Below are 25895 nucleotides of genomic sequence, written 5' to 3' on the forward strand. Positions count from 1 at the left end.
TATTTCAATTTATTTTGGCCCATAACAAATAAAGTATAGAAATGAAATATTTCTCAGCGTTAAATTGCATTGCTTAAGAGTATTATTATCTTACAAATAAAACTAGGACATACGATAACAATCTTTGATTTTCCTCCTTTCTTTCACATTCAAATGTCCAAATAATCTGTTATTTTCGTCAAATTCACGTTAATCTAAGATTAAAATAATAAAATATCTACAATTTTTTCAATTAGTAATCGCAACAATAATTAATGGGATATGACTAAAATACAAACTTTCCGCATAAAGTTACCATCGAACCTTATTTATCGGTTTTAGCTTACTAGTAGATGTTCGGCAAAGTGAATATTATAATTATGTAAAAAGGTGTGGTTTTGCTCTGACTGCGCATTTTTCTTAAAACCTATAAAAGTTCGCGTTAAGATATTTTAAGATTATTATGTCTTATATCATTTGTTTTTGCGACAAAACGACAAGAACCCTTCCCATCTTAGTTACGGAGAATCACCTCTATCGTCTGAACGCGGTGTCCAGAAAGGTGACCCTTTGGGTCCTGCCCTCTTCTGCCTCATTGCCCATAAAGTGACTTCCCGTACTACGATAAGCAAATTCTTGCAAATGTGTATAATTAGTTATTTTGTTTTGGCCACCATTGGAGAATATCTTCAAAGGTTTCAAGTAAAAGTTAACTTCTTTATTTCCAGAAAAATATAAAAGTGTCTTCAAAGTTTTTATCATGTAGGGGTGAATTATGGAAGCAATATGTGTCGCTACGACACGCATTCCAGTTTTCCGGTTTTATCTATAAATACAGAGACATAGCGACATGATAGGATATAATTCCCCCTGGCAACTTCATATTCTTATAACGAACGGAATCAAATTCAGAAGGTATAAAATCTATCGCGGTGCGCCTTCTTTTGTGGATTGACAAAGCAAGTAAAAGTTGTATCGCGCTTATATGGGTGAAAATTTCTATAAGCGTCTTTCCGATTCTAAAATTTCAAACGCTCTAAGTTTCTTTCCAAGAAGAAATGTTTCTTTAGTTAGAAAACTTATAAAAGGAAGAAGCAATAGCTGATATTTATAATATTTATTAATTACAAGACTGTGTTTGTAAAAAGCACAACAGTATTTTCCGATAGCTTTCTACATCAGTCTAAACCAGAAACTGGCGATGTTTCACTATATAATGTAAATCCCGCATTTGCATCCGCAAATATAGGCTTTGTCCCTAACAGTCTTTCCCTTTACTTCAGAGAGTTATCTCGTTGTTTTGGGCCATCGCTGCTGGGGAAGGTAGGGATGACTCAACATCGCTCGCGTCGTCCACCTTTGGAATTCTCCGAAAGTGGCGACATCTGACCCGAAGGGTTAAGAGCGGGGTAAAGTTACCGTTAACGCTTACTATTGCACCACAGTGAGTCCGCAAATATTTCTTGGCGGGCTTTCTTCTCCAACCAATTAGGTTGGAGACCAGTAGCATCATCAGAAGGGCCCGCTATATAAGGGACGTCGGGACAATGGACTAACTCCCTCTTGGTTACGGACTCCGACCTAACCAGTCATATCTTTTGTATTCTCTTTTCTAGAGAAAGTTTAGTTGCCATGCCTTGTAATATTTGGTAAATATATACATATATATATAATATATATATATATGTATAAACCATGTACGAGAGTCAAACTGTAAAATACCCTATAAAAATAATAATAATAAAATAAACGTATTAACATTTGCAGCAACTAAACCAACATAAAAAATATCAGAAATATATGTGTACAAAAAATTCCAAAATCATATAGAATATTACACCAGTTTTTAGAATATAAACAACCTTCGTCTAAGTTTAGAGTACCCTGTTTTTATAAAGAAGCCCTCATCAAATTTTCTCTTTTACGAATTACTCTCTTTGTATAAAACCTTAGCCCCTTCCCAATCTATGTTATGGTTCAAGGTGTATTCCGACTTCTCTTCTGCTGTTGCTGATAATAACGGCCCCGCGGGTTCAACCCATTCACCAGTCAGTATCTCGAAAACGTCTCGCACGGTGAGGATGTCGACTATTTGTCGTTTCCAACTCCTCCAGTTCTCCGGACCAGACAGCTTTTCAACGTCTTGGCGAAGTAGGCTATCCATGGTGGCTTTCGGGAACTGTTGACCAGGATACGGATTACTGTGATGGTAACTGGGACCAGGATACCGGATTCAGCAAGCAGTAGACTTGTTCATCAGTGTTGCTGTGGCGCAGTGGAAGCGTGCTGGGCCCATAACCTATTGGAGTTTTAAATCCAATGTTAATCAGTAGAGTTACCCTACACTAACTAACTAATGAAACTAGTAAGAAATCATAACGTAGTAATTTAAAATGACAAACGTTTATTAAGAATGAATACTTTACAAGATGAACGACATATTAGGAGTGACGGTAATAATAAACGCTGTAAGCGAATATATATACACATAAGGTTAAAAAATAGTAAGATAAGATTAGTGATTAAAAATATATCTTATTTACAATAAACATTTTTTAACCTATTAAAAAAACTAAACGAGAAAAGCCGATAACGCTTTTTATCTTCAACAATTGTTTATTCATTAAAAATATACTATTATTGATGGCGAAACATTTATAAATACTACATAATCTTAAAAAGTAAAAGAAACCAACATTTGAGGGGAAATAGAAGCTAATAATAATAGTAAAGCTATAGAATAATTTTTTCAACTCTTGAGATTTTACTTTGTAAATTACGGTATTAGCGTCAGGGTAGATATAGAAAATTTCGTGTCTAAACTTAATAAACTTTCAACTCCAACGCTTCTTTGTGGTTGTTTTGACCATAAGTATTAAGCAGAAAACGTAATTTGCCGGAATGTAAACCGAATTTAAAAAGGGCTAAATTAAACAATCGTATCGTAGCTCTACGGGAAATGCACGTTCACATATATAATTTGTTTCAACATTTCTCTGAAGCTATATCAAATTATTTAATAAGCATACTTAATAGTCTGTTTAAGTAATTTCAGGCTAGCAAATTGGAAATGGACTACGCAACGCAATGTTTAAAAAAATGGGTGGTAGCAACCGACCAACCTTTTAAAGCAGTCGAACACCCTTCATTTAGACGAATGTTAATTTCGATGAGCCCAAGAAATTTATCTATTGTAAATAACGTTCCGCAAAGTGCCAGAACAATCAGAGAAGAATTACTGAGGTCTTACGATTCTGAATTTCATAGTCGTTGAATTATGCAAAGTATGTTTCCGTTAATTGTTTTAACTTTAACGAGTATATATTAAAAATTAGACTTCAACCGTGTTAATAATTACCGTTTACGGATATCGGTATTTCAGGCTGTTTCTACTCAAGTTTCATATACCATAGATGCTTGGACCTCAAATAATCGACTTCCATTTCTCAGTGTTACCAGTCACTGGATTGACGATAACTGGAAACTAAGTAACACACTTTTGGGATTTTTACCGTTTTCTAATCGACACACTGGAAAGAATATATGAACTTGGTGCAGACTACTACATCAAAGGTATGTTTACATGAAATATTGAAATGATAAGTTATATACTGCCATATATTAATTTCTGTTGGGTTCTAGTCTTAGTAAAGTATCGGTAAACGGCTTCAGCTAGAGTATCGTAAATCTTTGAAATTATTTGTATATAGAGGCGGCTGCGTTTGACCCAAAATATACCGGCGGCGTACTCCAGCGTTTATAAAAATTCGGAACCACTCCTTCTGCGTAGAGTTTGCAAACTCTCTCCCCACGGGTTAAAGGGGTTTTCCCCCGAGATCTTCGGTTTCCCCTTTCCATCAAAACTTGCTGAGGTTAACGGTTATAGTACGTGTAGGGAGCTGTCGGCTAGTTCGCCTGGCATTAAATGCTTGCCACCACCCTAATACGCATTATAACCCGGCCACCGGAAAAATAAGGCAGTAAAAGTCGCAAGCTGACTTGGGCCAGTGGTGGTTGAATTAAACGTAGGGTGAGTGGTAATGTGTAGTTTCTCGGATTTTATTTTCCTTAAATCTCTCCACGCAGCAGCGCGCCTCGACTTAATTTCGACAGCCCAGACTTTTATATCTCCCGTCCCCATTAAGTATATTTTAATTGAGGGCCACTGGCCTAGGGGGGAGAGAAATTGGCCAAAATTGGTTACGTTACTTAATTGTAGGTTACGGTTTTTTTTCATACTCATTTAATGAGTCTTGTTTTCCGATATATCGGCTTACAACTAATTACTTAGAGCCGACTTGATTCATAAACTATAATATCCGATTCAGCTTATCATAATACAAAATTAAATATTTCGAAAATAAAAATTGTTTTTAAAAAGGTTCTGGCTATTACAATGGATAGTGCTTCCAACAATGACACCTTCACCAAGGAACTAGAGACTACGGGTACTGAACTTGGAATTAGATTCAGCTCGGAAACACGTGTGCGATGCTTTGCTCATGTTCTCAATCTAACCGTTCAAGAGATATTAAAACATCTAAAATTGGAACCTCAGTTTGACAATGAATCTGACTACGAAGAGTCTGCGGAAATTTCAAATCCGACAATTTCAATTGGAAAGTCTGTTGCTAAGGTACATACAATTTTAGTTTAGTAGCGTAACTAGAAATGCTTAAAGGGAGGGGAAGGAACTATACCGAACACAATGATACAGGCAAAGTGAAGGGGTCAAAATTTAGTACAGTCAAAGATATATGGCAAAGGGAGGGGTTTAAAACCGAACGCCCTCCGCTTGTCTGCACCACCGTGAGTTTAAATTTCTATCCACCTGGGGTAAAGAACAATCATCCTAATATTAATTTACGAAATTCGGATTAAAAGCCATATACTTTTGACTTCTAAGGGTAATTTATCAAATGAATAGATTTGGTTTTTAGTTCTCTAAATGAAATAGATGACTGCACCTCTACATTATTGTTTAGATTTAATAGTATGATTATGTATAAACAACTATTTAATTATTGTAGATTTGAGCTGTAGTATTGAAAATAAGACTTTCGCATCAAAAAGAGAAAGAGCTGTCCAATCTCAATAACTCATTTGAGTTGAAGGATCTTAAAGTTGTACTTGATGTCAGGACAAGATGGAATTCGACGTATGCTATGTTGTGCCGTGCAGTATATTTGAAACAAGTACGCTGTCTTGTGCTTTTTTTAATAAATTGGTCAAATACGCAAAGTAATACACTAATACACTTAGCAAAAGTCTATACTACCGTAAAAAAGGACCAATACGTGTATGTTTGCCATTTGATGGATTTTTAAAATGAAATTAGTTTGACTATCCATGGGAGACAACCCATGGATTAATTAACAAAGGGATAGTTTTCTTTGAAAATACGTTTATAATTATAGCAGACGAATTTGAATCGTTTTTGGGTAAAACGATTCAATTTCCTCTGCTAATTGTAGTATTCTACCCGCTTCCATAGGTCTAGTTCTGATTTTTCCCGCAAGGTGGAGTTTATAAAAAACTTATTTTATGTTCTCAATAGAATTCCTAAATGAGAAAACTATCACCGTGTTAATTAATCCACGGATACCTAACGTAAATTAGTTGTATGGCGTCGTCTGTTTGCCTTAATGTATAAATGCAATAGCTTTAACCACAGATTCAAACAAAACACGATCAAAAACTTGTTTTTCTTTGATACCTTTTAAGTTCACCAATTTAACTCGCCGAGATATTACCAATTGGAAATAAAAATAACCTTTCCTATTTTCTAAGTCTTTACAGTCGATAATGAAATCTGACGGGGATTTAAGAAAATTATATTTAACCGACAGTGAATGGGAGAACCTCGAGAAAATCCTCACACTTTTAAAGGTAAGCAATTTGCTCACTTAATTTAAAAAGGCAGTGGCGTAACTAAGAACTCCGGGCCTCGCGCGAAAAACGACTTAATGGCCTTTTTTTCCTTAATCATAAACTTTTGGGGGCTCCCTAGTTCTCTGCCCCCCCCCCGCGCACCAAGTGGTCTGCGGGGACGCTATTTACGCCACTGTAAAAAGGCTCTAATTGTGTTGCAACGTCTCAAACACATAATACCTAGGATTTTGACCACGCTACGAAAATGTTTTCAAATAGTCACTATCCTACTATATCTGCCGTTATGCTAGCCTATTTCTGGTTAATGGATACACTTGAGAAGGACCACGTTGGCACCGTCATAAATGATGCTTGTATGGCTGCTAAATCTAAATTTTCTAAGTACATGGATATGTCTCGAGTTGGAAATATTAACCGAGTTGGAAATATTAACCGAGTTGGAAAAAATAAATAAAATTTGCCAATAGTATTTCCCTAAAGGCCTTTTCACACGAGTGAACTCTTTGATCCAACTAGTTGGTTCGCGTGTGTAGAAGTTCATTGACTTAATTCACCAAAAAAGTACAGGAGAAAAAAATGGTTCACTGATACATTTCTGGTGACTCGGCATTTTGATTTGAAAAGGTGGCACATGTGAAAAGCCTTTTACAACTGGAGGATCATATGAACCCCTGATATAGAAACCGAAGTTATTTTAACGCTAGGCTGATGACTAGGTTAGCTTGACGACGTAATTCCTCCTACAAAAATCGATAGCTTTATTTTTTTATGTAAAAACAATTCTCCTGTGTTTCAACCGGACAATGGAAATGGATAATTTTCCCATACTCATTTTAAAGGAATCTTGCTCGTAGCGCCATAGACTCACGGCTGCTGGGCATAGATCTGTTTTAAAAGGACCCGCCATTTTATTAAGTTGTTTTCGTAAAGAAATACTTTTCGTAATTTAATGTAATTATTTTTAATTCAGGCTGATAATTTGCCAGTTACACCGTTAATGGTTTTTGAATCGAAGAACGTTTTGTCAACGAACGTCACTGTGACGTTCGAAGATCAAGCCATTTTTTGCACGAATTCAAAACGAGCTATCATTTTTATATTTAGCGCATATTACGCTTTTCATCTTCAATAACCCCTCAAATTAAAAAAAAACTATGGAATATGTACAAAAAATTATTTCCGGACTTGAGGCCCAAAAAGTATCAATTTCTGTAACAAGTTTTGTCAACAAGATTGCTTAAATAAATTTTAATTTATTCACTTTCAAATGGTTCTTTTGTTATTAAAAGTGCAAGCCAAGAACAATATTAAATTCTAACTCGAACAAAAAATAGTGTAGTACGGGAACTGTATACAAATAGAACAGTATGAAGTTCCTTACGAGAACGTCATTTCATTCCAAATGGAACGGTAGAATGTTCCACCTAAGAACGTCATTTCATTCCAAATGGAACGGTAGAATGTTCCTCCTAAGAACGTCATTTCATTCCAAATGGAACGGTTGAAAGTTTCTCCTGAGAACGTCATTTCATTCCCAACAAAACGGTATAAGTTCCAAATAAAACCGTATTTCGAAATAGAACCGTATAAAGTTCTGCCCGAGGACGCCATTTCATTTTTAGTTAAACTTAGTATAGTTTAACTCGAGAACAGTATTACCATCTGTTTGGAACGGCATAAAGTTCCGACCGAGAACGCCATTTCACTCTAAATGGAACCGTATAAAGTTCCAGCCGAGAACGGAGTTTCACTCTATATGTAAAGTTTTCTTCACGAGAAATTATGCTACAACTTAACGAAACCAAAGGTTTATTTACAAAATTTTACAAGTTAAATGAAAAATCCGACTTGACAAAAATGGCCTCCGTTCGTCCCGACATTTATTCTTCTTCTGTCCTTTTCGCGCTTTTTTTCGTCGAAAACTGTTCAGTACCAGGCTCGGGGCTGCCCTTACAAAAGAAAGTACCACTCCCCGTTGAAATAAAGAAACGCGAAAAAAGGCTATTCCCGATGAGAAAAGTTCTCGTTACAACGACCTTGAAATGTTCGAATGTCCCTCTTTTGGGAAAACAATTTGGGTCAAAACCTCATGGGTTTTTCTACACTCCCGGGCCATGAGCTTGCTCATCACGGAATTTTTTTTAGCAGTTATTAATTTCTAATAAGCACAACAATTTAACCGCTCTTCTAATCAACGTTCCCGAAGGTAATCTCAACAAACAAGACCGTGTTTGTTTATCGCGCGATCTTCCATTGTTGCCTAGGTAACTTGTCATCAGATATAATGACCACATCTCCGGCCTTCAGTTCTCCTGTTTTCTTCACACGTTTGCTTACGTGTGCCGTCTTCAGCGCCAGCAAGTATTCGTGACTCCATCTCTGCCATAAGCGATTCAGGATAGTGTTCTGATACTTCCATCTTTTCCGTAAGTCACTGGAACTAACGTCTCGAACCGTCAGTGGGAAAGGGATAGAAGATGATCGGCGCCCGATAAGGAAATTGGCTGGGGTTAAAGGTTCGGGATCAATAGAATCGTCGTTAAGATAGGTTAATGGTAGCCTCTGTCTCCGTTAAGACAGTGCCCATCTCTTCAAAATTGAGAAACGCATTTCCCAACGTCTTCTTCAAAGCTGTCTTTATCGTCTTAACCAGTCGCTCATAAAATCCTCCGTACCACGGCGCTCGTTCAATGATGAATTTCCATTGGATGCCTCGAGAGCCTAGAAATTAACCCATCTTTTTCACGTCCAAATGCTTCCAAATGGTGATCAACTCTCTATCGGCCATCTTGAAGGTTTTAGCGTTGTCTGAATAGATCGTTTTTATTAGACCTCTTCTAGAAACAAACCTCCGTAGAGCTAATAGGAAACATTCGGTTGTCAACTTGGAAACCAACTCTAAATGTACAGCTCTAATGGTTCCACAAGTGAATAATGCGATGTAAGACTTCTCCCTTTTTCCATTTACTCCCTTAACGTATACGGGCCCTGCGAAATCAACACCGTTACCTCGAAGGGAGACGACTCGCTTATTCTATCTTTCGGTAACGGAGCCCACTCTACGTCCATGGGCTTTAATCTCCATTTCTTACAGGTAAGGCAACCTCGTAAGACTTTCTTTGTTGTTTGTCTGGCCTTTGGAATCCAAAACATCTCTCTCACATCTGTAAGCGTGGCCGCCACTCCCGAATGCATTACGTCGCGATGGGCGGCCATGATTACCATTCGAGTAAGTTGATGGTCATTCGGAAGGAGAATAGGATGTTTGGTTTCAAACTCTGTCGTCGTCTCTGAAGGGTTTTAGATTCCCAACTTTTGATCGAAGTGGAAAATCCTCTTTATTTTCCATGGCCAGTAATTCTTCTCCAAATCCTTGCAGCTGACTTTGTCTTATCCAGTAGAGTTTAGCTTGCCAAAGCTCTTCCGCTGTTAAATAATCAGGTTGGCTTTTCTTTCGGACTGCTGCTAGAGTATAGCGCTTTACCCAGGCCGTCACTCTGATTAATTTTCTTAAGTCTTCATACTTGTTAATATCTAACAAGTCTTCTCGTTTCGGTTCGATCACCACGCTATTCTGAATTGTCTCTTGACGCGACACTCTTCTTTCTTCGTCCAGCTTCTCCGGGTCTGATTTGATTTCAGAGCGGTGTACCCAGAATTCACGAGGCTGACTGAGCCACTGGGGTCCGTGCCACCAGGTTGCGTTTTCTCTAAGTTTCCTTATTCCCTGGCCTCGACTCAAAACATCCGCTGGGTTCTCTTTTCCTTTGCAATGTTTCCAAGCCCTTGGTTCCGTTGAATTTTGAATTTCGGAAACCCGATTGGCGACAAAGGGCTTCCAATCTTCCGGCGAACCTCTTACCCAGCTGATTGCGATTGTTGAGTCGCTCCAATAGCAAACATCGGATTCTTGAACCGGAAATAATTTCTTTAGTCGAGTAGTTAGTCGAGCACCAACCAACGCTCCCAACAACTCTAATCTAGGAAGTGTCACCCTCTTAAGTGGTGCAACCCTAGTCTTCGAGGAAACCATATTTACGATTATCCGTCCCGTCGTTGTGACATATCTGACATAAAGGACCGCTCCATATGCCTTTTCGCTGCCATCCGAGAAGCAATGTAATTGACATTTGGTTTCTTCTTCATTCGAATTCGGTCTATAACATCTTGGAATTTTCACCTGTTCTAAAAGTTCAAGTTCCAAGCACCAATCACGCCATTCACTGGACAATTCTTCGGGCAAGGGATCGTCCCAATCTACTCCGCATTGCCAAATTCTTTGAAATAAAATCTTGATCCTTACCACAAAGGGTGATATTAGACCTAACGGGTTAAATAGTTGGGCGGAGGTTTTCAATACACTTCGTTTGGTGTCTTCTAAAGTTGACGACAATTTTATTAGCTCTTTGGCGTCGTACGAAAACTCATCCGTCTGAGGGTTCCAAGGAACCCCCAGTATCTTCCGGATTGGGTATTCTTCTATGGACGATACCTCAATGCCGTCTTCCTTTAAACGTTTGCAGAGTGATTGCGAATTCGACTGAAACTTTCTCAAGTTCATTTTTGCTTCTCTGAGAATTCTTTTGGCTTCTACCGCGATGCGATAGGCTTATTCGTCATTTCTTCCTCCCGTTAATAAATCGTCCGCGTAAGTATCGTCGTTGATTATCTTAACAGTTTCTGGGTACTGATCGACGTACTTCTCCGCGTGGTATCTTATTGTCTTTGCAAGTATGAAAGGGCTGGACGAGACTCCGAAAAGAACTCGAGTGAATCGTAGTTGAATTATCTTCATGGGTTCTTGCAAATTAATGGGTTCTTGGAACCACAAGAATCTTACGGCGTCCCTGTCTTTTAGTTGAATTCCGATTTGAAGGAAGGCCTTCTCGATGTCCGCCGTAACTACCACTTCATGAACGCGAAACTTGACCAATACGTCCTGAATGTCCGGGTTTAAATGAGGTCCCGTTAAAACGCAGCCATTTAACGAGAATTTTCCCTTTTCGTAGACTGAGCCGTCAAATACTAATCGTACCTTCGTCGTCGCGCGTCCTAGGTCAACTACCGCCCGATGTGGGAGATAACTAATCGGCCCATTTACTTTTTCGTCTTCCACTTTCTCGATAATTCCTTCTTCAAGATATTGTTGTAAAGTATTACGGTATTCCGAGAATAATTCTTCGTCTTTCTTGAATTGAGGGATGAGGTTCATAAGCCTTCTTTTAGATGCCAGGTGATTGAGCGATAAATCTTCAGGAGGTCTTGCCCACAGAAGCGGTACAGTATAGCGGCCATTCTCGTATTTTACCGACCCATTGAACAGCTTTATCGCTTCTTCATCCAGTGCACCTACTTTTGAACCGGAATCCGCTATTCCTAATGATTCCAATTCCCAGAATTTTCGTAACTCTTTCGATATTTCTTCTTGTTCGATAAATTTGGTATTTATCAAGTTAACACAAACTGTATTAACTCTATTTCCAACATTCTGATTCGAGATTTCCGTGGGTCCTTGAACCACCCACCCAAACGTGCTTTCTACGGCGGTTAGCCCATCTTCGTTTAATTTTTCTATTCGGCCCGTTATTATTCTCCAATAAAAATCTGACCCTATTAGTACAGATAATCCGTCCTTTCTGTCGTTCTTGTGTAATGGTTTATCAGCCATTGGTAGCCTTTTGTTTTCAAGCGCTTTCTTTATTTCCGTTCCTGGAACATTGAAAGCTGCCATATTAATAGAGGGCGTTTCCAAAGCTACTACTTGAATCCATTTTTGAGGATCTAATAGGCTCCTTAAAGTCAGTAGAACCTTCTTACTTCGCACCCTTTTCGGCGCCTTCTCTCCAAACGTATGTATTTCCAGATCTATTTCTCCCACAACGGGGAGGTCGAGCTTCTTAGATAAAGCTTCTGAAATGAACGTCCTTTGACTACCGCTGTCAATCAAAATCCGTACGGGAAGGTTTTTATTTTCCCCCTCCGCTTTTACTCTAGCCGTTTGTAAGAGAACGGAATCGGACCATTCATTCTCCTCCGTCGCCACCGAGTTGTTACTCGTGACGCTGCTTTCTGTTTTGGGGGGTATTTCCCCTTTCTTCCTTTTTTCTGCCTCGGGGTCTTGGCATACGGCTTCGTGATGCCTGCGCTCACATCGTGGGCACTTAATTTTTTCTGCGCAAGTTCTCGCTAGATGGCGCCCATATACGCATATGTAGCAACGACCCAACTTTTTCATAATCCCCTTCCTTTCTTCTACGTCACCTACCTTAAAACAGGCTTCGCTTTTGTGATTTATCTTTTGGCAAAATAAACATGGAAACTCTGTACCCGTAGCTAAACTAGCGGCCGACGCTCTGCTCGGTTGCGTACTCGAGAGGTCCGTTTTCGGTGGGTCCGACCGTTTGTAATTTGAATTTCCCGCGCCTCGGGTTTTATACCTTTGTGCTTGCGCGTCATTCTTTTTCTTCGAATCGTCCCCCTCCTTAGCTTGCGCTGCCTTCGTGCTTTTATAAGATCTGGCTCGCTCCCTACTTTGTACCTCTTTCCTCAGAAATTCCATCAAATCCAATAGATTTAATTCGCTATCATTTTCGTTTGTTCCAAATTAATGTCTTCTGGTAATTTATCTAAGATCATGGGACATAATATCGTTCCATAGCTATCGCCAGCTGCTACTCCCAGTGCGTGTAGGCTTTTTACTTCCACCTCGCATTTGTCAAAGAAATTTCGCAGCCCCACTACGTCCTTTGAATTTTCTATCGGTTCCATGTGTCTTAACTTATTAATGTGGACTATAACCCGATCGTTCTTTCCTCCAAATCGCTTCTTCAGTAGCTCAATGGCATTTTTGTAATTTTCTTCCCCTAATTCTAGACCTTCTATTACATTCGCCGCGGTTCCCTCCAAATATGATCTGAGGTAGCAAAACTTATTGATGGGGTTTATTCCACAATTGTTATGAATTGCTGCCTCAAATAGGAACCAAAAATTTGACCATTTGTTTGGGTCACCATTGAATTTAGTGATTTCTAGTTTCGGGAGATTCGTGATTTGAGGAGGACCGATAGGGTTCTGGGTTCCTTGACTTGGCCCAATTTGTTGGATTTGAGACGGTAAACTAGGATTAAATATTAAAACTGGGTTATTTTCCACAGATCCTGGATGATTGGAGGTCGCCGGTAGTCCAGCGCTGATTGTTTGATTAATCACGGTTGGTGAGGCAACAGCAGTCGCTTCGAGCGATTCTTCAATCTGGTATGACCAAATTAATACCGTTTCTTGAAATTCTTCGGATTGTGATATATCCTCTTCAATTTTTTCAATATCCAATTCGTCTTGAACCATAGTATCCATTCCTCTCAGGGCTTCCGCTTTTTCATTTAGTGTCTTAAGCCAGGCTTTTAATTTATTTTTGTTTACACCCTCCGGTCCATCATATTCCTCTTTCAACTTATTTGCCGTCTTCGTAATTTGTCCTCTAGCCGCCGCTCTCTTTTTTATTAACCGTTTCAGATCTTCATCTTCTACTAATAAATCTTCGCCCTGTTGTCCGTCAGCCATAGCACCTTCTTGTATTTCTCGTCCGTTATTTCACGTATTTTTTAATTTAACATATTGGTTAAAGTTAAGATCAAAACCTTTCGGGGGCTATTTTGCTTACTTTCACTTAGAAGAGCATCTACGAAGGAGGAAAATGTAATGTATTCTGATTGATTCTAACCATTCCCTTACACTTCTTCGAAACTTTTCTGAAAAAAGTTGCTGAATTGAACAATTGTTAGAAAAATTTCGATACAAGATATAATAAAATGTTCGCTGTTACTAAGATAAATAAATCAAACTGAAAAGCATATGAAATGAAGATTGAAATTTACTTTTGCGATAAATTGTTAAAATGACGAAATTAATCAGATCTCCAAGGATAAACGGATTGGCCATAGTTGATTCTTTCAAACGATTGGTGGTTTCAACGAAAGCAAAAAACGGAGCGACATTCTGTTTAATAATAATAATAATTCAATATAAAAGAGAGATTTTGAAAGCCATTTATTTTCAAAATAAAATTCTACCTATTTTCTGCAAATTGTTAATTATGGTTAAATATACATGAAATTAAAGGTAAAAAAAGCCCTTCGGTATTAGCAAAGTTATTATCACTAGGTGTACAAAAATTACTTAAAGTTGGATATGAGATTTAAGGGTTTTTTCAAACATATAAATTAAAATTATCACTCGCAAAATCAAACTTTCGTCTTTGTACTAATTTTAAATATCAAGTAAATATAACTCCTGCGGAATTAAGACCTTGCTCATTCACAGTATACTTGACAACAATTGTAGCAATATTTTCTAAGTGGCAAAATTTTACCTTGAAAAATATGGTTTAGAAAGTCCCAGCCGCGATATGGCAACGATAAATAATTATTAATTAGCTATAGCAAGAATTGATCTATTTATATACAGAGATAATATTTCTATTCCGACATGGAAATGGAGGCGTTCTTATTTAACGCGTCACTCACGCGAATGTCAATCGCGCCAAGAGGACGTAATAATTAGGGAGCCAATAATGTGCCGCCTGGGGATGGTCCAGGTTCTTATCCTGGAGCTGCAACGGGAGCGAAGGGAAAAATCGACGAAATATAAACATTACCTCTATCAATTATTGGCTATAGTAACAATAAAATAGTTCTTAAACCACCCTTGAATTGACATAGCACCATAAAACGTAAAATTATTAAATATATTTGAAACTAAATGAAATTTAAGTATACTGATATTAATTTCAAACACATTAGATTAGTACATGAAAATAATTGTTAACTTAAGTTCCAGTATAGAATGTAGATATGTCATTTAACATGTAAGTGACTTTCTTCCACCAAATGTAACACTTATTAAGGCTTGTACAAAGTCTCAATTCTGTGATACGTCATTTTTTAACGGCCTCTTAACAAGTTCGTTACCATTTAGCCAATATTAGAATGTTCACGCTGAGCTACAGCCGTGAGTCAGTAATTGAAAGAAATTTTATCTTAAACAAAACGAATCCCGGGGTCCTACAGAAATGGCTTATAATTCTTTTCAGATCTTCGTTTAATTTATCGAGTAATTGTTGTAATATAATTGTTGATTTGGAAATGAGTAAATAGTCATTTATCTGTGTTATACCCGAATGTGTTGCCCTTCTTGACCTCTGTGAAATAGAGGTTGGGTATGTAATTAAGGTAAAAGTTATGATTATTAAAATACAAAATAGCAAGAATCAGTTATATTGGTTTTAAGTTTCGCACTATTTTCTTCATCTAAGAAAATTTTAATTAAAAATTTTATAAAGAAAATATTCTCAAAGAGCGAACATTTTCCACGATTAACAGAGGATCCACGGCCAAATATACACCATGGCAAGGTACATGGCGTTTATTTTGGGAGGACATTGCTTAAAAACGGGAATATCAACTGGCATAGCTATTTGCTTTAAGATAATGAAGAGAAGAATTTAAATTTACATACTTTGTGAAAATAGAGAACTTTCAGAACCATTTTGAATTCTAATGAGATCCTCCGCGTCGAAGAATAGAAATATATTCTGATTTCTTATTTCTCCAAAATTTAATTTGATTTCCAAAATCAAGCGTGATTACTGAACACTTTGAAATACGGTTTACTGGCTACCTCGCTCACTTGAAGGTATTAAGCTGCGTTGTTTAGTCAACCTGCAGATATGTAAAATAAAAATGAATTACGAAAATTAAAGAAAGATTTCTTTAAAACCTCTTTCTTTACTGGATACGTTATTTGGGGAATACTTAAATTAGGAAACAGACTACGACCACTGACGGTAATGCAATTCCAAAATGTTACAAAACCTCAGCAGTGGCGTTTTAACTGCCAACAGGTCCCTTGGTTTATGTTTATTAGATCTCTCTAGTCATAGCCAACTAAATTACACAAAGCCCGTGCGCGCTCCCAAAAGGAGGGGCGGCATTAAGAAATATTCTACTGGTTAGGTTTTCTCCCGATAGATGGCGCCGCTACTTGCCCCGAGTAAAGTGGTTGCTGCATTTTCCTCATTTTCTCCAAATCAAGCTTCAAGCCATTTAATTTTGAGATCTTCCTGAATTCGCAGTTTATGGAAGCAGGTTTCTAAATGTCCTTTATTTTTTCAGTTTTGTGTGATCTATTGCAATTGGGTACTAAAGAAATAAAACCAATTTTATTCAAAATACAAAATACACGCTTCTTTCTAATATACTAATAATCAAACAAACTATTTGTATAATCATAAAGTAATATTAATTCTTCACATATCAATGATTGGCATTTACAATAATATCAATTATAATAATTTAAACTTACTTAAAAATTTGTAAATTGAATTTTTATTAAATTATCCATGGAGTAAATGAACTGAAAAATAATATAAAAAAACAAGAGAGACACGCATGGAACTTTTAAAACTATTTATTGGGGTGTATACAGCCCAATAAATAGTTTTAAAAAAACCATGCGTGTCTCTCTTGTTTTTTATAATATTTTTCAGTTAAAAATTTGTGATTCTTCAATACTTGTTTAACTCCATTGAGAAGTGCAACAGACGACCGTTACGTAAAGCCGCGCGCAATGCGCAGACACGGTGACGTCATTGGGAAAACTAGCAGCGCACTCAAGCGGAAATCGTTGCGTCCTTAAATGATCCAAAATAAATAGGATAAAATTGAGCGTGCAATAGCTTTGTATAATTTAGTTGGCTATGCTCTAGTCTTGTTTCGTCAAGGCTCTCTCGGGCCTACTAGTTTTTGACAAGTTTCGAGCCAATAGGCTTAAGATTAATTAGCCTCTCTGTTAATCCGTCACTGGACATTACAACTTGTTTAAAATAATTTCATATTTCCATTTATTTTGGCCCATAACAAATAAAGTATAGAAATGAAATATTTCTCAACGTTAAATTGCATTGCTTAAGAGTATTATTATCTTACAAATAAAACTAGGACAGACGATAACCATCTTTGATTTTCCTCCTTTCTTTCACATTAAAATGTCCAAATGATCTTTTATTTTCGTCAAATTAACGTTAATCTAGGATTAAAATAATAAAATATCTAGAATTAGTCAATTAGTAATCGCAACAATAATTAATGGGAAATGACTTGAATACAAACTTTTCGCATAAAGTTACCATCGAACCTTATTTATCGGTTTTAGCTGACGAGTAGATGTTCGGCAAAGTGAATATTATTTTTATGTATAAAAGTGTGTTTTTGCTCTGACTGCGCCTTTTTCTTAAAACCTATAAGAGTTAGTTAAGATATTTACGATTATTATGTCTAATATCATTTGTTTTAGCGAGAAAACTACAAGAACCCTAGTGACGGAGAATCACCTCTATCGTCCGAACGCGGTGTCCAGAAAGGTGATTGGGTCCTGACCTCTTCTGCCTCACCGCCCAAAAATTTAAAAGTACCTGGATGATTCTTCACTCGGCGACGGTCCAGACACAGTTCTTAGTGACTTGCTTCTTCTCAAAGAAATTTCCGAAGACATTGGTCTCTAAAGAACACTTCTAAATGCGAACTGTTAGTCCCTAACGCCGGCGAATTCGACGATACATACACCCAGGGTCTTTTCTCCACGGCTGCTCGCGGTATACAAATTATCGATCGCAGCACCTACTTCCTTCTACGTGCTCCCATTTCGGTCGAAGCTGTCCCCGCCTGCCTCTGTAGCAATACCGATAAATTAAAAACAATGGCTGGAAACCTACACCAAATAACGGCACATTAGGATATTTTCCTACTAAAAATCTGTTTGGCCATCCCAAAGCTTTCGTACATCCTCCGTTGTGCCCCAATCTGGCGGGACGAAGATGGCCTTAACGTCTTCGATAATACCCTCCATCCGGCGCTCCAAGAGGTTACCAATACTATAATGGAAGAGGCCCCTTGGGTACAGTCTTCCCTTCCAGTTTCTAAGGGTGGCCTTGGAATTCGCCATGCCTCGAAACTATCCCTTCCGGCTTTCTCTCCTCCGTATCTAGTGTCGCTGACTTGGTGCGCGTGATCCTTCCTGACTTTATTACCGATTCTCCTGACCCCGTTTTGCCTTACGCCTTAAATCAGTGGGAGTTTCTTTTGGAGGTGAGCGTTCCATCCGCTGACCATTGGAATCATCAACCAGCTTGGGAGGGTCCGCTCGTGGACAAATCATTCGCCTTCTTGACTGACACCGCCTACGATGACCGCGATAAGGCAAGGCTGCTCTCGGTGAGCGCTAAAGAGTCCGGTTGTTGGTTGAACGCTCTCCCATCGCAGTCCTTAGGTACCCTCTTAGATGACGACTCTTTTAGGATAGCCGTTGACCTTCGGCTGGGTGCTAAAATTTGTGTTCCACACTCGTGCAACTGCGGAAGCCATGTTGACTCTTTTGGCTCTCATGGCTTGAGCTGTAAGAAAAGTGCGGGTCGGCTTTCGCGCCACGGCGCTGTTAACGAAATCCTTAAACGCGCCCTAGTAACTGCTGGTGTGCCATCCATCCTCAAGCCTCCTGGCCTATCGCGGGATGACGGGAAAAGACCCGATCTGGTCCCTTGGTCAGGTGGAAAATCCGTGGTGTGGGATTTCACCCACACTGACCCTCTAGCGCCATCGTATTTGGCATCTTCTTCGTCATCCCCTCTCTGTGCCGCCACCCAAGCTGAAAACAACAAGAAATCCAAATACGAGGGCCTAGAAATTCGATACCTATTCAAAGCCGTTGCCATTGAAAACTCTGGGCTCTTTCGGGTGCAATGGCTTGGAATTGGTTAACTCCATCGGTCCGAAAATTCGGAAGGTAACCGGCGAGTCGCGTTCCGTCGAATATCTCACGCAAATTATCGCGATCGCTGTCCAAACAGGCAACGCGGCCTCGGTATTGAACACATTTCCTCCGGGGGCCTCGCTATTGGACTGTCTACTCACTATTCATTAAACGAGTTTTTTAACATAATTTAGCGCAATTGTTGTTTTTATTAAAACTCCTCCTCGAAGACCTATCGGTCCGCGTTCTTTAAATTTGAATTTTAGGTACGAAAATGTATTTATGCATATTTCTTTTGTATATTAAATGAACAGAGTTAATATGGAAACGTTTCAAATCCAATTATTTTTGAAAAATTGGAACCATTTCAAGTATTTTTTAAATTAATGTTTTGGCCGGAAGGTGCTAGACACAAAATTCCACTGAGACAGTTGTAGAGCACTGTTAATATTGTACAATGAAAAAGACCAATTTTTCACGAAGATACGAGTTGATGAAAACAGTTGTCCAAATAGGGCAATAGCCAGTTTTGTGCGCAAATATACAAAACAGGTTAATTTTAAAGTTGATTTGTACAATTATTATTGAACATTTACATGTAAGGTTCAATGATATTTCCGTTGGCCACGATGCATGTTTCGGCACGTTGAAGCATCTCTCGAAACGATCCGGCGATCATACCAGGAGTGAGAAGTGCGATGGCTGTCATAAATAATTGTCGTAAATCATCTAGTCTCGCAACGGGCATTTCGTAAACCCTTTCTTTGATGAAACCCCACAAGTGAAATGTTATCTGCGTTTTGTCTGGAGGCCATTGAACGGAACCGTTTCTATCAGTCCAACGCTGACGAAACTCGTAGTTAAGATGATCCACAAATCATCTAGGTTGAAGAGGTTGTGCACCGTCATGTTGGTACCATAGTTGTCTTCAAGTTTCCAGTGGAATGTTGCCTGATATTTCGTTCTTCCAGAGTTTGCCAAGTAATTTTATACACTAAGACGATTGGAAAGGGAAAATGGGACGTTAACTCTATCTCCGTCCAAAACCCGCCCAAACATTCAGTCGAAATTGTTGTTTATGATGGTAATGGAAACCCTATTGAGTATTTTCATCAATCCACAAATGTGGTTGTTTTCACGGTTGAAAGGTCCATCTCAAACAAAGGAGCACCCGTCGGTCACCAGAAGATGAGTGATGAAATTCATTTCATGATGATGAAGATCAGACATGTTAATTAGCCAGTTGCAGAAATCATATCGTCGTTCCATATCTCCTAGGTGGAGGGTAGCACGAAACGGATGAAAGTTATGATTGTGAAGAGATCTCCAAACCTTGTTTCTTGATAACCTAAGATCGTCGCTTTTAATGTAGTTTTCTGAAATTTGCAGGATATATTTGTAAATTTCACAGTAATCTCAGAAATTTTTGTCACCGATACGCGTTAGAGCAAACGTTTAAAGGAGAAAATTAAAGAGCGTACTCTCGAACCAACATATCAAATTTGTTCCATCGAAATGATCTTTTTTCATTTAGATATTACGTTATGACTAAAAACAAGTTGGTAATACGTATTTCTAAATTACGTTATAAGCATAACACTACAGTATACCAAATAATAAGTTTTAATTTAATCAAACAATTAGTCATTTAAGACCTACTAGATACAACTAAACATATTTTATGGCGAATTTTAATGCTTTGTCAAAAGATATTTTTTTAAGTTCATTAAAATCTGAAAAGTTATTCATTTAAATTAAATATGCCTCGTTGTTCTTTGATACAGCACGCTTTTATGCTAGCGTTATTTCTTGGTCAATTTTATCGTTATGCCACGAGAGTAACCAATTGTTCAGAAAGCGCAGTCCCAATCACCACATTGTCCTCAGAGTGCTTCGTGGCTTTGAAAATTACGGTATCCGAGGTTCCAATTATCAGTTATCATCCCATCAACATGGAAGATATCTAACTTGCCTAATTTTCTGCTTACCCTCGTGAAAGCATCGGGACCGCTAGCAAAGACTCGCAATTGTCTAAGGGTTATGTCTGGAGAGCTCTTGACCATATCCTCATCAAGCACTTCATGATGGGGATATGGCCCGAAGATTTCACTTTTTGAACCTGGCTCATGAAGATGACCCATGAATATCCGAATTTTCTACAACAAATGACAATATGTGATGAATGCTCTCTGTCAAAGCCTTTTCAACCATCAGAACCTATACGTGTAGAGCTATGTCAATCCTCACTGGTATTTACTCATCACCATCAAAATGCAATTTAAGCCAAACATCTGGTTAGGAATCGTCTTAATGGACCGTTGATTCTTCTACCTCATCTCAATGAAAATAACTACTTGGCCTTCTTACAAAACGGAGTTGCGAAAGAATTTTAATAACTTTCATTGACTGATGTTCGACGACTTTGGCTCCAGAAAGCCGTAAAGAACACGTTTCTATGACTCCAAAATCGCCGGACTTAAACCCCTCGGATTAACGCGATCAAACGCTTTGACTTGATCCAGGGATAAAATAGCTAGAGGACTCTTGGTGTTGTAAAATATAAAGTGGCAAAGCGCACAATTGAAATGCTAGAACTGAGAGTGCGATTTGCGTCAACATTTATTACTTTAATTATTCGCTGGCCGAGAGATTTGCTCAGGATCTTGTAGTCTCCAGTTTTTGATATAATTTTTGTTGATGAGTATGATCAAAGCGATCAAAGAAAGCTTGGTAAGTGCTCTAAGGTAACGACGAAGCATAATAGTTTCAAAATAATTTCCACCGTTATTGTCCAAATATATTGGAAGAGTTCATTAGTCATGGCCTGGCAGACTCTTTACTACATCGTCAAACCCGCTCTTTGTGAGGTCAATTTCGAAGGGAATTATCTCCGAAAATTTCGGAAGGAAAACGTGATAATTAGTTTCATCTTCAACTGGTTCGTAACTAAAAAGACCCTCGTAGAAGTTACGCAATTCCGTTATAACTTCCAGACCATTCTGACATGTTTGTTGACGTTATATATTCTACTTGTGCCTTTAAACTTTTCGCTCTAACGAATATTTCGAAGCTAATGCAAAATCGACTTTCAACCTGATGAGAGTTCCTTCTGCTTTTTTTTCTCCAAGAAAGTTTAATCTTAAGAGTAGTATAACCTTTCTTTTTCAGGTGTTTGCTGAGTCAACAGAAAGCTTTTCTTGAATCTACAGGAGTTCGCCGGAGGTCTTCGACGTAGTACGTAAGCAAATTCTTGCAAATGTGTTTAATTAGTTATTTTGTTTTGGCCACCATTGAAGAATATCTTCAAAGGTTTCAAGTAAAAGTTAACTTCTTTATTTCCAGAAAAATATAAAAGCGTCTTCAAAGTTTTAATCATGTAGGAGTGAATTATTCAAGCACTATGTGGCGCTACGACACGCATTCCAGTTTTCCGGTTTTATCTACAAGTGCAGAGACATAGCGACATGGAAGGATATTATTCCCCCTGGCATCTTTATATTCTTGTAACGAACGGAATCAAATTCAGAAAGTATAGAATCAATCGCGGCGCGCCTTCTTTTGTGGATTGGCAAAGCAAGTCCAAGTTGTATCGCGCTTATATGGTGGAAAATGTCTATAAACGTCTTTCCGATTGTAAAATTTCAACCGCTCTAAGATTCTTTCCAAGAAGAAATGTTTCTTTAGTTAAAAAAGAAAGAAGCAAAAGCTGATATTTATAATATTTATTAATAACAAGGCTGTGGATGTAAAAAGCACAACAGTATTTTCCGATGGCTTTTTACATCCGTCTAAACCAGAAACTGGCGATGTTTCAATATATAAAAGAAGATTAAAAAAAATATTTGAAAAATAAACGTTTCGACATTTGCAGCAACTAAACCAACTTAAAAAGTAGCAGAAATATATGTGTACAAAAAATTCCAAAATCATGGTAAAATATTACCTTAGTTTTTAGAATATAAACAACCTTCGTCTAAGTTTAGAGTACCCTGTTTTATAAAGAAGCCCTCATCAAATTTTATCTTTTACGAATACCTCTCATTGTATAAAACTTTAGCCTCTTCCCAATCTATGTTATGGTTCAAGGATTTTTTTGGTATACACCTAAACCGTGAACCATAACATAGATAACATATTATATATTATAATTGGAGCAGAACGTTTGTTGAGCAACGGAGGTGATACCTGCTTTATAACTTGATAATCCACGAAAGTCCAGTATATAAGGGTTTCGAATATTGGCAACGAGTGGCGTTTTATCTAAGAAAGTTTCTTGCCAGAAACAAAAATTAGCGTGGTTGACTTTCATTAAATTAATTTGTAATATATATATATATATATATATATGTATATATATATATATATATATATGTATATATATATATATATATATATATATATATATATATATATATATATGGATCATGGGAAATATTGGTGGACATTCGTTGGGGGTAGCATTCCCCGGAAAGGGGGATGAAATTCAAAAATTGGGTTAAGTATCGCATTTTTAAGCCGTAGAGTAAGACATGTTCAGTGATGTAGTGCCGTTCGGGAGTTAGTTTGTCTGATTTTTGTCTACGATAGTAAAATTTTTAAGTATCTAGCAATGTTAAATTATTTGGATTATGTGTTTTATAAAATAAATGCGTTTGAGGATCTATTTTCATATAAAGCGTTATTTCATTAGCGTATTTCCATGACCATAAGTGCTAGAATTAAAGGAATTTACGTTTCGAAAATAATGTCCTGAAATTAATAAAATGCCAATTTTTGCTCAAGATGTGAATACTGCTTGATAATGCAATTCTAGAAGGTTGGATCGTGTAGGTGTTGGTAGCGTTATTCGAAATATTACCTTAATCTTGGCGCTGCCCACTGAGCAGAACTTATGACAATTAAAAGATTGTGGCCTCTCCCGGCATTGCAAATGCAATGTTTACATATTCGTGACCAAACTTTTTATTTCAGACTGTTTCTCCTTTTCATATAAATAAAGTTTTCTGAGAAAAAGGCGAAATATATAAATAAAATCCTTCCAGGCGTTAAATTGCATTGCTTAACAAAAAATATAGTTCATTTTTGACATGCAAGAATAAATTGCCCAAAAGAGCATAAACTTGTAATTAATACCTTGAAGGTAACGTTCGATTAATTGTTTGTATAATCCATTTCGTTTTGCTACTGGAAATCACTTAATCCTGACTTCGTTCTAAACAATAATACGTTAGTATTTTATCAGTTTCTATATTGAACACCTTCATTTGGAAGAAAACGACTTAAATACAAATAGATGGCACTAATGCCATTGTTTCATAGAATATTTAATTCTAATCCTATCCGGATAATGAGACGCGTAGTTACGTTAGAAGATTTCGCTAATATGAAACATCTTGTATTTTGACAATGCCAACTTGTCATTTATGTCAGATTTGTGAACCGAATAGGTCAGGCCTAACGAATTAACAACCATATTTTAGAATGGTGTACACTTCTTCTGATTTCAAAATTTCAATAGTTTTGTGGGCGATGGGTTTAATTAAATACATTATTTATCAAAAACTCTAAACTCAAAATATTTCACACAGAAGCGTGGGTGAAAAAAAAGTGTTTTAACGCTTCCTGGAAATAAATATATTTTAAAGGTTTATGAGAATTTGGAATCTACGGTCTAATGCACCCTTTGAAATCTCCACAGTGGTAGGGTGGGCCAAGTGGGTCAATATGTATAGGAACAACTCATAAATGAAATTTAATAAAAAGTGTAAATATAAAATGTGTAGGACCAAAAATAGTTTTAAATTAAAAATCTTATCTAGCTGATCAATTGAATAGGATGACTTCGCGTAATGGGTTACAGATGCTCGAAACGAAGGCACTAGTCGCTGAGTGACAGTTTTTGGGCCTGGTTTCAATTGATAGTTTTATATTAGCTCCTAAAGTTTTCGTCGTAAGTCATTTTCCTCTACCTACACCAACAAAAATGTACCTCAAAGTTCAATTTCCATTCCATCAATTGCTAAAGTGTTTCAAATTTGAAAATTCTATTACAATAGGCTATAACAATAATCGTGTTATTGAAAAAAGCTTCCGAGCAATATCTACTTCTCATATAATATTATACGTAGAATAAAGTAGACAAAACCCGTTAACTTATCTGATCAGATAAATTCTGTAAAAATATTTTTGGTCATAAATGTAAATCAGATAGTATAGGTTTGTATGAGATAAGCAGACTTAAAAAACGGAAGATGAGGAAAGCAATCTTCTCTCTAGCATCGCGGATGTTTATCAATGTTAAATGTAAATCACTTTACTGGTCTCATATTTAATTGATTTTGGGAATAGGCATAATCAGATAAAAATTTATCTTATTTATAAAATGTGTTAAATTAGAAATCTATGGTACCAATTACGCGCCTTCGTCTACGAATTGCGCAATAAAAAGCTAAATTACAAAAACTTTTTAAACACAATCCTTAGGGATTTGTATGTATTAGTTTCACGTTCTGTGTCCCCCGACACAGCCGTTGTTCGCACGATTTATCTCCGTACGTTAGAGAAACAAAGACACACGATACCTGAATCGACTGAAAATATCATGCTCTCGGCGGCATTGTTAACATTTGTGAGATCAAAAGTGAAGCATTTGCCCAGTTTTGGATTTAGGGCGATTTTTGAATTTTAATTTACATTTCTTTAATTGAGACCTTTTTTTTTAGAGTTATATTTTTAGCTTGTATTGATCATTTCTAAACTAAGGTTTCGGTTGCATTCAGAAATTTTAATTTTAAGTGAGATTTCCGGCCAATTCACGAGACCCCACAACGAACTATTGTCATTTTTGAGTTAATTGCAAATTACCACAGGCAACATCTAAGGTGTTCGCGTTTCGCTACCATGTTTCCAAAACCAGGTAACTCGAACAATTCGGATTGGGGTTATTTAGTTAATATACAAGATAATTGGAAATTTATTCAAATTTCAATTTCATATTTAAATTACATCGGGATGATTGTGTACTTAAATGTCCGTGATATCTGTTTGAAACTTAAAACGGTTGAGAACAGCATTTGAATTTGTTGGTTTTAATCAGCTATAACGGCGGAAAGGAACGAAAATTGGGTCTAAGGCTTTGATTTCTTAGCCATAAATGTTGCCATTTAAGAATTTTTCTCACCTTGGATTTTACCACGGACGATTTTCCTATGAAACCTAGTTTT

General features: G+C 37.3%; 2 protein-coding genes across 2 annotated transcripts; both read right to left on the reverse strand.

The window, feature by feature from the left end:
• Positions 1-9142: 9142 nt before the first annotated feature.
• On the reverse strand, positions 9143-10432 carry LOC149933871 (uncharacterized). The gene has a single exon (XM_090181018.1). It carries the CDS (start codon positions 10430-10432, stop codon positions 9143-9145), a length of 1290 nt encoding a protein of 429 aa, XP_090037144.1.
• Positions 10433-10480: 48 nt separating this feature from the next.
• On the reverse strand, positions 10481-12430 carry LOC149933872 (uncharacterized). Its single transcript, XM_090181021.1, has one exon. The coding sequence runs from the start codon at positions 12428-12430 to the stop codon at positions 10481-10483; it is 1950 nt and encodes a 649-aa protein (XP_090037147.1).
• Positions 12431-25895: the final 13465 nt, after the last annotated feature.

The sequence above is a fragment of the Leiobunum rupestre genome, chromosome 7, assembly GCF_980474605.1.
Source record: "Leiobunum rupestre chromosome 7, qqLeiRupe1.1.hap1, whole genome shotgun sequence".
NCBI lineage: Eukaryota > Metazoa > Arthropoda > Arachnida > Opiliones > Sclerosomatidae > Leiobunum > Leiobunum rupestre.

Bases quoted from the DNA above. Each gene is read 5' to 3' on its own strand.
- LOC149933871 (XM_090181018.1), bottom strand. From the start codon at position 10,432: ATGAACTTGAGAAAGTTTCAGTCGAATTCGCAATCACTCTGCAAACGT.
- LOC149933872 (XM_090181021.1), bottom strand. From the start codon at position 12,430: ATGGAATTTCTGAGGAAAGAGGTACAAAGTAGGGAGCGAGCCAGATCT.